General features: G+C 39.2%; 1 protein-coding gene across 3 annotated transcripts in view; it reads right to left on the bottom strand.

The window, feature by feature from the left end:
- Window positions 1–12,121, bottom strand: part of myo16 (myosin XVI) — a 119,248-nt gene that overhangs the window by 68,559 nt on the left and 38,568 nt on the right. For all 3 annotated transcript variants that reach the window (XM_077580306.1, XM_077580305.1, XM_077580304.1), the window contains 3 exons: window positions 6,047–6,155; window positions 4,888–5,012; window positions 4,686–4,811 (listed from right to left, as the gene is read on the bottom strand). In XM_077580306.1, coding sequence (XP_077436432.1) covers window positions 4,686–4,811; window positions 4,888–5,012; window positions 6,047–6,155 — 360 coding nt within the window. The remainder of the gene's footprint in view (window positions 1–4,685; window positions 4,812–4,887; window positions 5,013–6,046; window positions 6,156–12,121) is intronic.

The raw sequence follows: 12,121 nt of genomic DNA, 5'->3' as shown, positions 1-12,121 counted from the left end.
CACATGTCAGAGTAGAAGCCCACCCCCGTAGTGCTCATTTGTGCACACAATGATGTGACAGTGACTGTTACCTCTGACCTGCACTCTTCTTCTATCTGTCACGATCTTTTTTTTTGTATGTGTGTTACATTCTTTATATGTGTCCCCGGGAAAGCTATATTTTATTTAGGGTTCATGTGACATCGATGGATGTTAGGACCTTCTTGCCGTAAGAGAGATGGCATCACAGCGGCAATCACTTCAGCGCTGTTGTCATATATAGACTGTGTAGTAGCGCAACACTAATAAAAATGTAATAGACTGTAGACCGTATGTGTGCCAGTGCCACGGGGAGTACTGGTCTTGATGACTGGCTGGCACATTTCCATTAAAATATAATTTTGTTTACATTAAGTTACTTTTCCCCTGAATAATACTCCTAAACTGTTCACAACCCCAAATGAGTGACTAACACTCAATAATTCTTGCTATAATGACCATAACGAATTGTTTAATTTGGATTTATATTTTGAAAAAAGTCAGACTAAATATCCTCAGACTGGAGACCGTGTTTAATTCAGTTTTTGTGCATTGGTATTATTTGACAAATGATTTTGCTTTTGTTTGTTAAAAACATTTTGATGTGGTGAATGATTTAAGAAAACCGAATGGATCTAACTATGAAGCAATGTTTTTGTAGAATGTATACCATTTTTAACATCATGGATATTTTTTGGGAAGAAGTACATTTTATGCATACCGTATTATAGTATGCTAAAATATTGTGACAAAATGCTTGTGAATAAAGGGCGTTTAAAGTTAATGTCATAGATAGCCAAGATGGCTAAAGAGGTAGAGACGGTCGTCCAGTAACCAGAAGGTCGGCTGTTCGATCCCCGCTCTCCCCAAGTCAGCTACTCACACTGGTGTATGAATGGTGCGAATGTTTGGTGATGGTCGGAGGGGCCGTAGGCGCACACTGGCAGCCGCGCTTCCGTCAGCCTGCCCCAGGGCAGCTGTGGCTACATAAGTAGTTTACTGCCACCAAAAAGTGAATGTGTTAGTGCATGGATAATGTATCCACTGTGAAGTGCGCCATTTAAATCTGATGCATTATTATTAATTAATAAAATAAGATTGCAATACTCACACTTAAGACCTTTTTTTTCTTTTTCTGTCAAGCCCAACATCGGTTATGAAAACAAAAGGTACTTGAATGAGGGAGAATGAGACTCCTAATTGATTTATTACTCAAATATGCTGCTCATCTATAATTACTTCAATGAAAAAAAATGAAATGATGAAAAAGGAACTGCTACCGATGCCTTAGTTTAGCTTTTTTTTTTTTTTAACTTGGTTTGCTGTTTTTTTTTAAGTCATATTTCATTCCAGTAGAGCGGAGACAATTTTGATTATTCCATTAAAATTTACCAGTCAGATGCATCAAAATAATCATTAAAATTAATAGGAACAACCTTAGCTTAAAGGGGACATATTGTGGAAAATTGATTTTTTTAATGGGTTGTATACAAACAGTTTGGTCTCTTGAGAGTCCGCTCACCCATCAAGTGTGAAATTAAACAACCAAGTAAATCTGTTATCTGCCTTTTTTTCTGAGAATGTGTCTATGAGGGGGCCTTTTTGTAATATAAGTAAGGCTAATTTACATAATCGCCCACACTGAATTTCTCTAATTTTTACCTTATCAGCTATAATGGGTGAAGATCCAAAGCCACTTTTAAGCAAAACACTCAGAGTCCAGATGCTGCTGAAACACTCATGAGGAAACAATTCCCCCACGGGTGTGCTGCCCCTGCTATCATATCGAAGCAAAAGGTAAGCAGAGCTGCACTGATTTTCATTAGACCCTACCCTTACCCTTGATTGCTTGGTGAAGTTGCCGAGAATGGTAATTCTGTTTGCTCTATGTAGTGTATCAAGTGCTGTTATTGTCTGACAACCTGTCACGTGAATTAACCTTTCTTAACGTAAACGTTTTTTATTTAAATTAATAACCTATGCAAAGCAGTTGAGGCAATCTGTAAAAAAATTTTTGTGTGTGTGACTCAGCACATTCACAGTTGCAGCTGTTCAAAAACGAGTCCAGAACATCTTCCACGAGCCACACACGGTCAGCTGTGCTCACAGCCTATAAATACTGACTCAGACGTCACTAACAGACCAAGATCTCAACCTTCTGGAGGACCCACGAGGACAAGCAAAAGGTCATCCAGACCCAGTGACCCCCTAACAGAGAGAACAATCGTATTCCTCAAGTCAATTTAACATTTGTAAGCTTTGGCAAAGGATCTTAAAAGAAGTCAACCTCAAAATGAAACACATGGCGTTCTATTCCTCAAATCTCTCACATGTCCCTTCATCATAAAACAAAATAAATTAATCCACACCCAGCGGAGCCATGTTCTAAAACATTTCATTAAAAATCATTTTTAATCCCCTCACATACTGTAAGTATTTGAAAACTCTTCCCGAAGGGGTCACCGGCGCTCTTACTTATCGCAATAGCAGGAGAGCGGAGCTTAATTAGCCGCGGTAATAGGGTCATACGTCTTCTTAAAGGGTGAGAGTGTGGGGTGTATGCAACATTGCACAAGAGGTCTTTGGGTTTTATGCTCCAGCTCGAGTTACACTTGGCCGTCAGTGTTTCCAGGCAACTGTTTGCTATGATGGCCTCGCATCAGACAAACCTTCCTTTCCATTTACTCCACATGAATGTGGCAGTCATGATGTCATGCGGCACCAATAAGGACCTGATTTACTCAAATGCAGTTGACAACAGGGTGGACGTTGATCACCCCAAATAACATTCCATTTAAAACTTGAAAGAGTACACCTGAAAACTGCTATAGGAGAGGCCAGCAAGTGGCATAGACCACGGTACAACAAAATGTAGAGGTGAAAGAGTCTTGTCATAGTGTGGTATGGCAAAATGCCTTCCTGTGACCAAGTCAGAGCTTGAACATTCAGCAGATCCAAAATTGCAATGCTGAATATACAATATGATAGGAACACGAGGAAATTGTCTTTTTTTGTCATGTGCACACATGAAATTTGACTGGGATGATAATTGTTGTTTGGTTCTCCCTGTTGAAATCAAAATAATCTTTTGATTAATTGAAATAGGGTGTCTATTAACTCATTCACTGCCATTGACGGCTATAGATGTCAAAAATTCATTTGAACTATTTCTATTAGTTTAACATTTTTTTCCCACTTTTGTTAACAAGAATATGAAAAAAAAATATTGTACATTTAGACGAGATATAAAGTTTGTGATTAATCATGAGTTAACTATTGAAGTCATGCGATTAATAATAATTAATTAATTAAAAATTAAAAATGGAATCGCCTGACGCCCTAATTTTAATAAACAAAAAATAAATAAATAAATTATTTTAAAAAAGAAAAGAAAAGATTATCACAAATTAGGTTGTCGGGTCATTACAATTTTTAATTGTAATTAATCACATTACTTCAATAGTTAACTCACGATTAATCACAAATTTTATATCTGTTCTAAATGTACAATAACAACTTTTTTCTAGGTTTTCATACTCTCGTTAAAAGTGGAAAATTTTTTTCTAAAGCCGTCAATGGCAGTGAATGAGTTAAGCGGCTGTCAGTATAAAAAAAAAAGGTATACAAATATGATTTATTATTATTGGTAAATAGTCTTTCACTTACGTACAGTATAGCGCTTTTCCAATTATTAAGGCATTCGAAAAGCTTCACACTGACTTCGGATTCACCTGGTGATGGCGCAGCATCAGGAGCAACTGGGGGCTCAGTAATTAGCTCAAGAGCACTTCAACATGGTCATAAAGGCCGAGGATCAAACCCACAACCTCTGGGGTTGGGAGACATCCACACTACCATTGATCGACATCGCCGCCATCATCATCATCCTTATCATCATCATCAGAGTGCCGCAATTGGCTGGCATCCAGTCCAGGGTGTACCCCACCTCTTGCCCAGAGGCTCCGGCACAACTGCAACCCTGATGAGGCTAAGCGGTATATACTGTAAGATTATTAAAGTGGAGGTCACTATTAGATGAAATAGGATTTAGAACCCTTCGATCAGCTGATGATTGCGACCCAAATTAGGACAAATGCTATAGTACTTTAAAAAGTTGAAAGATCTCAATCTTTTCAGTCCATGCCTGGTTGCATCTTAGAAGAAAATGTAAAATTTTCCCTTTAGGAATGTCAACAACCTTGTGTTTGACATTCATAATGTGAAGTACAAAAATGTGCTTTTTGGCACGATGAAGCTAAAGTTGGGAGACAGTCAAAATATGCATATATTCTCTTTGTCAGCATACGAGCCCAAAGCCCAGAAATGTAATTATAAAAATCACGATGAGTGCGCAAAAATTTTAACGTAATCCGCTTCTTTTACTTCAGAGCATCAGATCAAATCATCTTTCCTGCACGACTTTGTGAAAATATCTTTTCCGTCTTCAAGACACCACCAAAGAGCTAATCTAAAATGTGATGCCAAATCCAAAAGCAATGTAGCTGAGGATCAACGGAGGCAAAAGGAGCAGTTCATCAGAAAGTGTGCTGAGTGACTGCAGGCCAATTGGTCACTGGAATGATCCATCAATACTTACACCGGATCAATGGAGCATTCACAGTAAGGATTCTCATACAAAAGTCCAATTTTATTTTTATTTTTTTTACCTGCCCATATTTAGCAGCCAGGTGGAGAGGTGTCCAGAAGTTGTGGGCCACTGGATGAGGATCTGCACCGTTCTCTAAGAGCACAGCTGCCACGTCCCGATAGCCACTGGCACACGCTATGTGAAGCTTTTGAAAGGTGGACAGGTTTAACGAGTTAAGTCCATACCAACCCAAAAGAAGTCAATGCACAAAGGAGACTTACCAAGGTCACCCCGTCGTCATTGGGCTGATTGAGGTCTGCCCTTGCGGCTACAAGCTGTCTAATGTCAGATAGCATGCTGTTGGGCCTCTGTGTCCTCATGGTATGCAGAGAAGACACATCCACACCTGGCATACAAAAACAAGTATATATTTCCAAAAAAACACACATAAAAAATAAGTAATAGTATCTGAACCAATAGAGCTTCAAAATTGCCAACAGTGGACTTGAATGAAGTTGTAGGAAGAATTGAAGGACTGTATAACTTAATAGATTCACAATAAATTATATGCCTCATAAAGTACTGTACATGGGCAGCCCCCCCCCCCCATCACCCCCTCCATGAATGTGGGAAAAGGCAATGAAGCAAAGTTTCCATAGCAACAGAGGCCCAGCATGCCATGTGTTGCATGGTGGTTAAAGTGGCGGCGGGGGTACGAGGGGAGGGGGGGTAATGCAGACTGCAGGAGGGATGTGATCACTTCAGGGCTTGGCTAACAAAAGCTGAGTGAAGTAGCCATAAATTACTGTAAATGGCTCGGGCTCATTGCAGAGACTGGTTTGCGTGTGTTCGTTCGTAGGCTGCACTTAACTCTTCAAGGGTTTGTGGTCTCATCCCGTGTAGCTTCATGGCTGGCCTACAGAGGATCATTACACGCTGTACATGTTTCTAACCACATTTAGCCCGAAGGGTGTGCAGTATGTAATACAAAAAAAGTCCTTAAAATATGACCTAAAGCTGTCTATAGATGCTAATCATAATTCCCAATGAAGTGCAATGTCTGACTCTCATGCTTTTACTGTAATAATGAGTGCAATTTTGGCTAATATTATTTTTACGATTTTGACTAAAGGGGTCAAATTTTATGGCCGTGTTTTTTTGTTTGCTTGTTTTTACACAAGCAGATGGCCTGGTTATTCATAGATGACAAAAAAAAAAGTCAAATGTGTGATTTTTTTGCCATGTTTTGTAAAAATGTGGCAATTATGCTATTAAGCTAATAAAATAGTACATAACTCTTGACAATGATAATGCATGGTGGGCCATATTATGCACACCTGCTTTCGACTCTCAAATGTACAAATATGTAAACGTCAAACTGGCGAATGCTTGCCTTTCTCTCCGAACTCAAATGCAAACAAAAGCATCAGATGTCTTTACCGTTTTCCTCTAGGTGTTTTTGCAGAATGTAGCGGCTCTTGGTTCCCTCAGAGGCGTAGTCCAGAGGAACGTTCCCGTCGACGTCCTGCAGCAGAACGTTCACCCCAGCCTTCCGAGAAAGACCAAACGACATTCAGGAGTTTAGTGAGCGGCAGTTGTCGCGACAAATTCTATGACATTACAGTGGAACATCTTAAGTGTCCGATTAGTAATTCAACTAACATTTTTTTAGGAGTGAACACCACCTTTAAATTAACCAAAACACACAAAATCCTTTTTGCAACACTTAGTCCAAAATAAAAAAAATACATTTTCACTTGTTCACAAGGTTAAAGTAATTTCTTGAGTTTATGTGTACAGCAGATAACCTGTTTTTTTTTGTGTGTTTTTTTTTGTGGTCAAGAATGTTTAAAAAATGTATAAAGCACATCTGCAAAGTGACTTGAACTCACATCACATCTTGATCATTGGTTGCAAATGCCTTGGCTGAGTGACCATTCTTTTGACATTTTATTATTAAAGGTGTAAATACTTGTTTGACACATTACACTAGTGGTCTCCAACCACCGGGTGATTTCTTAGAAAATTGCTAACCACCTTTAAGATGAGTCTTTCAACTGAATATTCATTATACCAGAGGTGGGCATTCCGTTGATATGATGCTCGTTTTGTTAACGATTAACGACTGACTGATTTATTTTATTTGATTTGATCCAGAGTCGTCAATAACTGGGTCAGTACCAACAGCCTGTTTCGCTGACAAATGACGGAAACAACTTCCTCGTTGCTGATAAGTTTATGCAAGCGTTAGTTTAGTGCTCAGTTTATTTATTTTACATCAGGCACGTTTAAGGGGTCTTTTGGTGTGCCATTTTACAACAAGCAGGTTTAGTTCTAAAGAAAAAAATGTTCACGAAATTCAGAAAATCCCCCAACTTGCATCTTGGATTGGATTGTGTTTGACCTTAGCGCTTCAACTCTATCTTCATTTTCACCTGAAACAAGAAGAGATCACTCTTCAGCTGAGGATCTCATTAAACATAAAGATTAGGGGTGAACATTAGGTTAGGTGGGAAGATGAATGTGTGTTTGTGTTTACTTGACTCGCGAATCGCACTGGAGTGGTTTTATAGCAGGCCCTCTCCTCAGGCGCCATTAACGACTCACAATGTGGTTATGATAGATTGCTTCACTTTGGTTGTATTCATTAGTTGTTAAAATCATGTGATATGCACGCATGATGCAAAATGCGCTCATGTTCTTTTCATGTTGACGCAGTAAAAATAATATACTGTACATCGCCAGACACTGGCACATGAATCGGTCGTTTGACTAGACCATAAAAGACGAGCGGAAGTAATGATCGTCACTGGACCAGGTCTGATAATGGTAACGGGTAGTGGTGGTGGGGGTGGCTAAGTGAGGACCCTTATTGGATATAAGCAGCTAATAGAATTCTAATGACCCCGTTGCGCAACAGCAAAGAGATTTATGAGCGTGTCCACCAAGAGAAAGGGCTGAAAACCTCCCCAAAGCAAAAGTCCTAATTGATTCATGCGTCAGAGACTTGTTTCATAAGAAACAAAAAATGATATCGCACACTTCCAGACAAACTGTTTTTGACACAAGAGATTATAATGATAACGAAAGTATAATGGTGCCACTTTATCATCAGATAATGGTTACAGCACAAACAGATGTGTCAGCCATTTTTGCTTTTGGCTAACAAAAACAATTAAGGAATATTATTGAGGAAAAAGTCTCCAATCTTCTTACTCTCCTTATAAACCGGCACTATATCCCTTAGATTTGTGCTGGTCACCCCAACAAACACCAATCACCCTCCTCATAAAGCTAAAATCTCCTCCCGGCTGCTTTTTCTGCGCCTGTGAGTCTTTGTGGCACTAAAGCAAAAGCCACAGCATTCACCTCCGGGCCCAGTATACGTCATTGTGAGTCTAGTTGGATGGCGTTATCACTTGCCAGTTACAATGGATACAGTGTATACTGTCCGTGCCTGTAAGCCAATGCGCACATAAACTTTTACATTCATACTGAATGTGTGATTAAATGATTTTGGAATGAGCTGTGACAGTAAACAACACAGCAGTTCAAGTGCAAACAAAATACACAAATATAATGCTGGATTTTCCAAAATATTTAAGGCCAAAATAAGAAATCCTTTGCAAATTGATTGAAATATATCATGTATTGCTATAATGTAAACTGGACATCATATAAACTAATGATAAATACCACATAAGTTAGGCATTCATTTATTACACTAATATTGAATGGAGGAAAAATATTTTGACACAAAATAGTGACTGCTTGATGGTGAATAAAATAGCCTGCCGTAATTGCAGGTATTTTATAGTTTTTTTTTTTTTTTTTTTTTTTTTAGAAAACTGTGTTTTTGATGATTTAGTTGTGATTGGCATTAGTTTTGTCACATTTTCGCTGTGTCCCTTTTTTCATGTATTGTCTTGCTCGTTAGAATTTTGAGTCCGGCTGATCTCGTGGGCCTGGTCCCTTGTGTCTACCAATCAACTTCCTCAGCCACGAGAATCTTGTCCAGGTGTTCCTCGTCTCTGCAGTTTGCTTGTATTTAAGCAGCATTCGAGGAAGGTGGGAAGTTGGACTTTTCTCATTTAAATTGTCCCAGTTGTGACCTTGAAGTGTATGAAATGTAAACAACAAAGATGGCTGATTACAATCAATTGTTTGTTGTTCTGGTTAATGCAGTCATTCTAAATCACTGTGTTGTGTTACATGAACCTAAAAACTAAAGTAACAATAAATAAAGGTCTGTTTAAAATCTTGTAAATTATGTTTTGCTGTCATGGTCTGTCTCTCCATTGTGGAGTGATGTCAGACTGAAGCCGTTTGGTGAAGTTGGGGTCCTTTTCTCTGTTAATTTGGTATTTGGCTGTTTCAAAGTGCCCTATTTTCCTTTTTGTTTTATTTTTGTAGAACAATACATTTCGTTTTGAGTACATCCAGAATTCCTGCTTTGCCGCACTGCTTCCCTGTACTTGGGTCCACCGTTTTGCCACCACCATCACAAAAACTCCTCAACTTGTGACAAAACCAAGGTATTTGCAAATGTCCACTTTAATTACAGTACATTCTCCAGGTCCTCCCAGTCTCCCACTTTCTAAAGATATGAATTTTTTGGTTCATTGATGACTCTAAATTGCCCATATATGTGAGTGTTAATGATCGTTTGCAAATATGTGCCCAGTGATTGGCTGTACCCTGCCTCTGGCCGAAAGTCAGCTGGGATAGGCTAACCTATGACACTGGGATGCTACTGCACTATAGAAAATCGATGGGTAAATTTACATGCTGTTGGCTAGTCAGTTATCAGGATTATGCAATTTTTTTTTTGTAAGAATCTGGTCTAGCCCCAGTTCAACATTTGCCCTGTAGAGCATTGGCTAGGAAAGAACAATAAATCTGGCTAAAGGTAAAGGTACGTTAATTTATTTGTGTATCTGGATCCTCAATGAAGCAGGAAGTAGACTACAATTCAACCAACAAACAGTCAATTTTTTTTTCTTCTATTCAGCCCTGATTAGATTGCACAGGTGTAACTATTGTTGTGTCCCGTGAGAGTATAATGTGAAAAATGCCTCAACTCTCTTGAGAGTTACTGCGCCGCCACAAAAGTAATAGCTCTGCTTTCATCGCACCACAAAGCACCACGAGACCAGGCGACGCAGATGGCGGCAGGGGAATTATGACAAGTGGCCCGTGGACGCGGAGGCATTAGTCATGTGTCTGCACTGGAATGATAAGCGATGACAGATATAAATGAGTTGGCGTCGGCAAGCAGCCCTGCAGACTGGGAGAGGTTAACAAGTTGACTCCTGACCCGCTCTCGCTCACCACCGCAATATGATGAACAGCATGGCCTTGGTGGTTCAGCTGATGGAAGTTACGCTTATGTCTATTGGTTACTCATTTGGACAGCTATTCAATTAAGAGTTATTCCCTCTTCTAGATAATGGCAATTGGTATGTACTGAGACTACCACAGAATCAATGATAAGTCGTAGACACATCTTGAGTTGTTACCATTGCGAACTGTTTAACATATCATTGTCGGGCGTCATCTAATTACTAACCTAACTGCTTCAATTTGTTATTCCTATAAAACGTACACTTTCAATCTTGAGGCAACACATTGTGGCAAGTCTCCCGCGGAGTGAGGAAGGGGTGGAGTTATAATTTACAATTTATATTTAGTTTTGTTAATTTGTAAAAAATAACAGACCACATGGGGACTGATAAATAGCATCACTTTGTAAAAAAAATACTTTACATTAGTCCATACATTATTTTATGGAGTTTCTGTGAAGTAGCAATGATATACAAAATTCCAAACAGGCGGACAGTACAGTACCATTAAAAAAAAAAATCTAAATCAAGATTTGATCTCAAATAAGTGCTTTGTCCAAAAAAAAAAAATAAATAAAAAAAGTTAAATGAATTTCGTTATGCTATAGTTTTGACTTGCAATGACAAAACTATTTGATTTCCATTTCCATTCATACATCTGCTGTATGGTGATGAAGTGCTGCCTCCATGAACGCAAATAATCAATTACAATAGTCTTTGCGGGGGTTCGCGCGTGCTGCGCAGTTTATTTTGCGACTTGTGACTTTGCGACAAGTATTTCTGCACCTAGTCGTCATGGTAACAAAATCCATAGGCCAGCAAATGAGCAGTGGGTCTTCTGCATGAGACATTACATTCCTCTCAACACATGCTAATTTCAGCCACAAAATAGCTGCAATTCTTCACCCTTGGGTCACACAAATGTTAAGATGCTTAGGAACCCTTTTAAATAAAATAAAAAAAATGCATGATGCTTTATATAACCTATAATGTAACTTGTACTTGACTCACATTATTATTCCCGCCACGTGAGAATGCAAATGCTACAGACCTGCATGTTTTAATAAGCCTGTTAATAGACACACCCTACTTAAGTGTGCCACATTTTATTTCACTTGCTGTCTTTGCCATTTGAGTTGATGATGGAACAGTATCACCAGCCCAGAAACAAACAGACACAAAAGTATTCTGTCATCCTACATCATCCTTTGAGAACCACGAAGTAGCCTGCTAACTTACGGTAGACTACTACACAGACGCTTAAACAAAAAAATACAAAAAAAATTGCAGTGTTCCACACTTTTATCCCCATTGAACAACTATTGTTTAAATGAGGTGCAAAGTAACTTACTGGTTTGCTTATAAACCAGTTGCCTCGTCGAACAGCTAACGAGGCTAGCATTATGTGGTGATTCAACAAATCCAGAGGATCCATTGACTGCGTTCACTGAACAAAAATGTTATAAACAAATGAAACGTTACATAATTAACCCCAAAGCAGATCAGCCTTCATTGGACTCCGCGGCAGACCGAGTGACGTTATCTACAGACAGACATTCGAAGCAGAGCTGAGAGCAGCCAGGGGCTTGCTGTTAGCCTAAAACTTCAAAAGGTTGGCAAATACAGACGTTCCAAATGCATCCGTCACAAGAAGGGAAAGTGGGTCAATTCCACAACTCCCCACTGGTGTTTTTTGAGGATGAGGATAAGAAATAACATTTTAGGAGGGAACAGGTCTCCCGTGGATCACTTGACTGCTCTGCTACATCTTGCAAACGTTTAGAGGGGTGACGCTCAAATCAGAGAACCACTGTACCGATCCATGCTGTCTCTGAATTTTCAGTTAATCACCAGAACCTGAGCAGGAGCAAAGAATACGTGTGGGAATATTCTTGGAATCCGGTTGGTGATGAGAGTGGTAACAACCATTTGTAGGACAGAGAGGAGAAAATATGAAAACTTGGAAATGTGTTCATCAGCAAAATCATACAGCTTCAGTGGAGGAAGCAAAGATGAAGAAAGGATGGGGAGGAGCAAAGACGTATAGACTAAGAGCAAGAGACAATAGACAATTTCTTTCAGTGGCTTTTAAAGATAAGGCTGCTAATCGGGTGCGTTGAGTGAGGCCACGTTTCCACTTCTCATTAAAATGGAAACCCATCATATTCTGTGG

The sequence above is a fragment of the Vanacampus margaritifer genome, chromosome 11, assembly GCF_051991255.1.
Source record: "Vanacampus margaritifer isolate UIUO_Vmar chromosome 11, RoL_Vmar_1.0, whole genome shotgun sequence".
Classification (NCBI taxonomy): domain Eukaryota; kingdom Metazoa; phylum Chordata; class Actinopteri; order Syngnathiformes; family Syngnathidae; genus Vanacampus; species Vanacampus margaritifer.
Note: the sequence above shows the minus strand (reverse complement) of the source record. Positions and strands in the feature narration are given on the sequence as shown.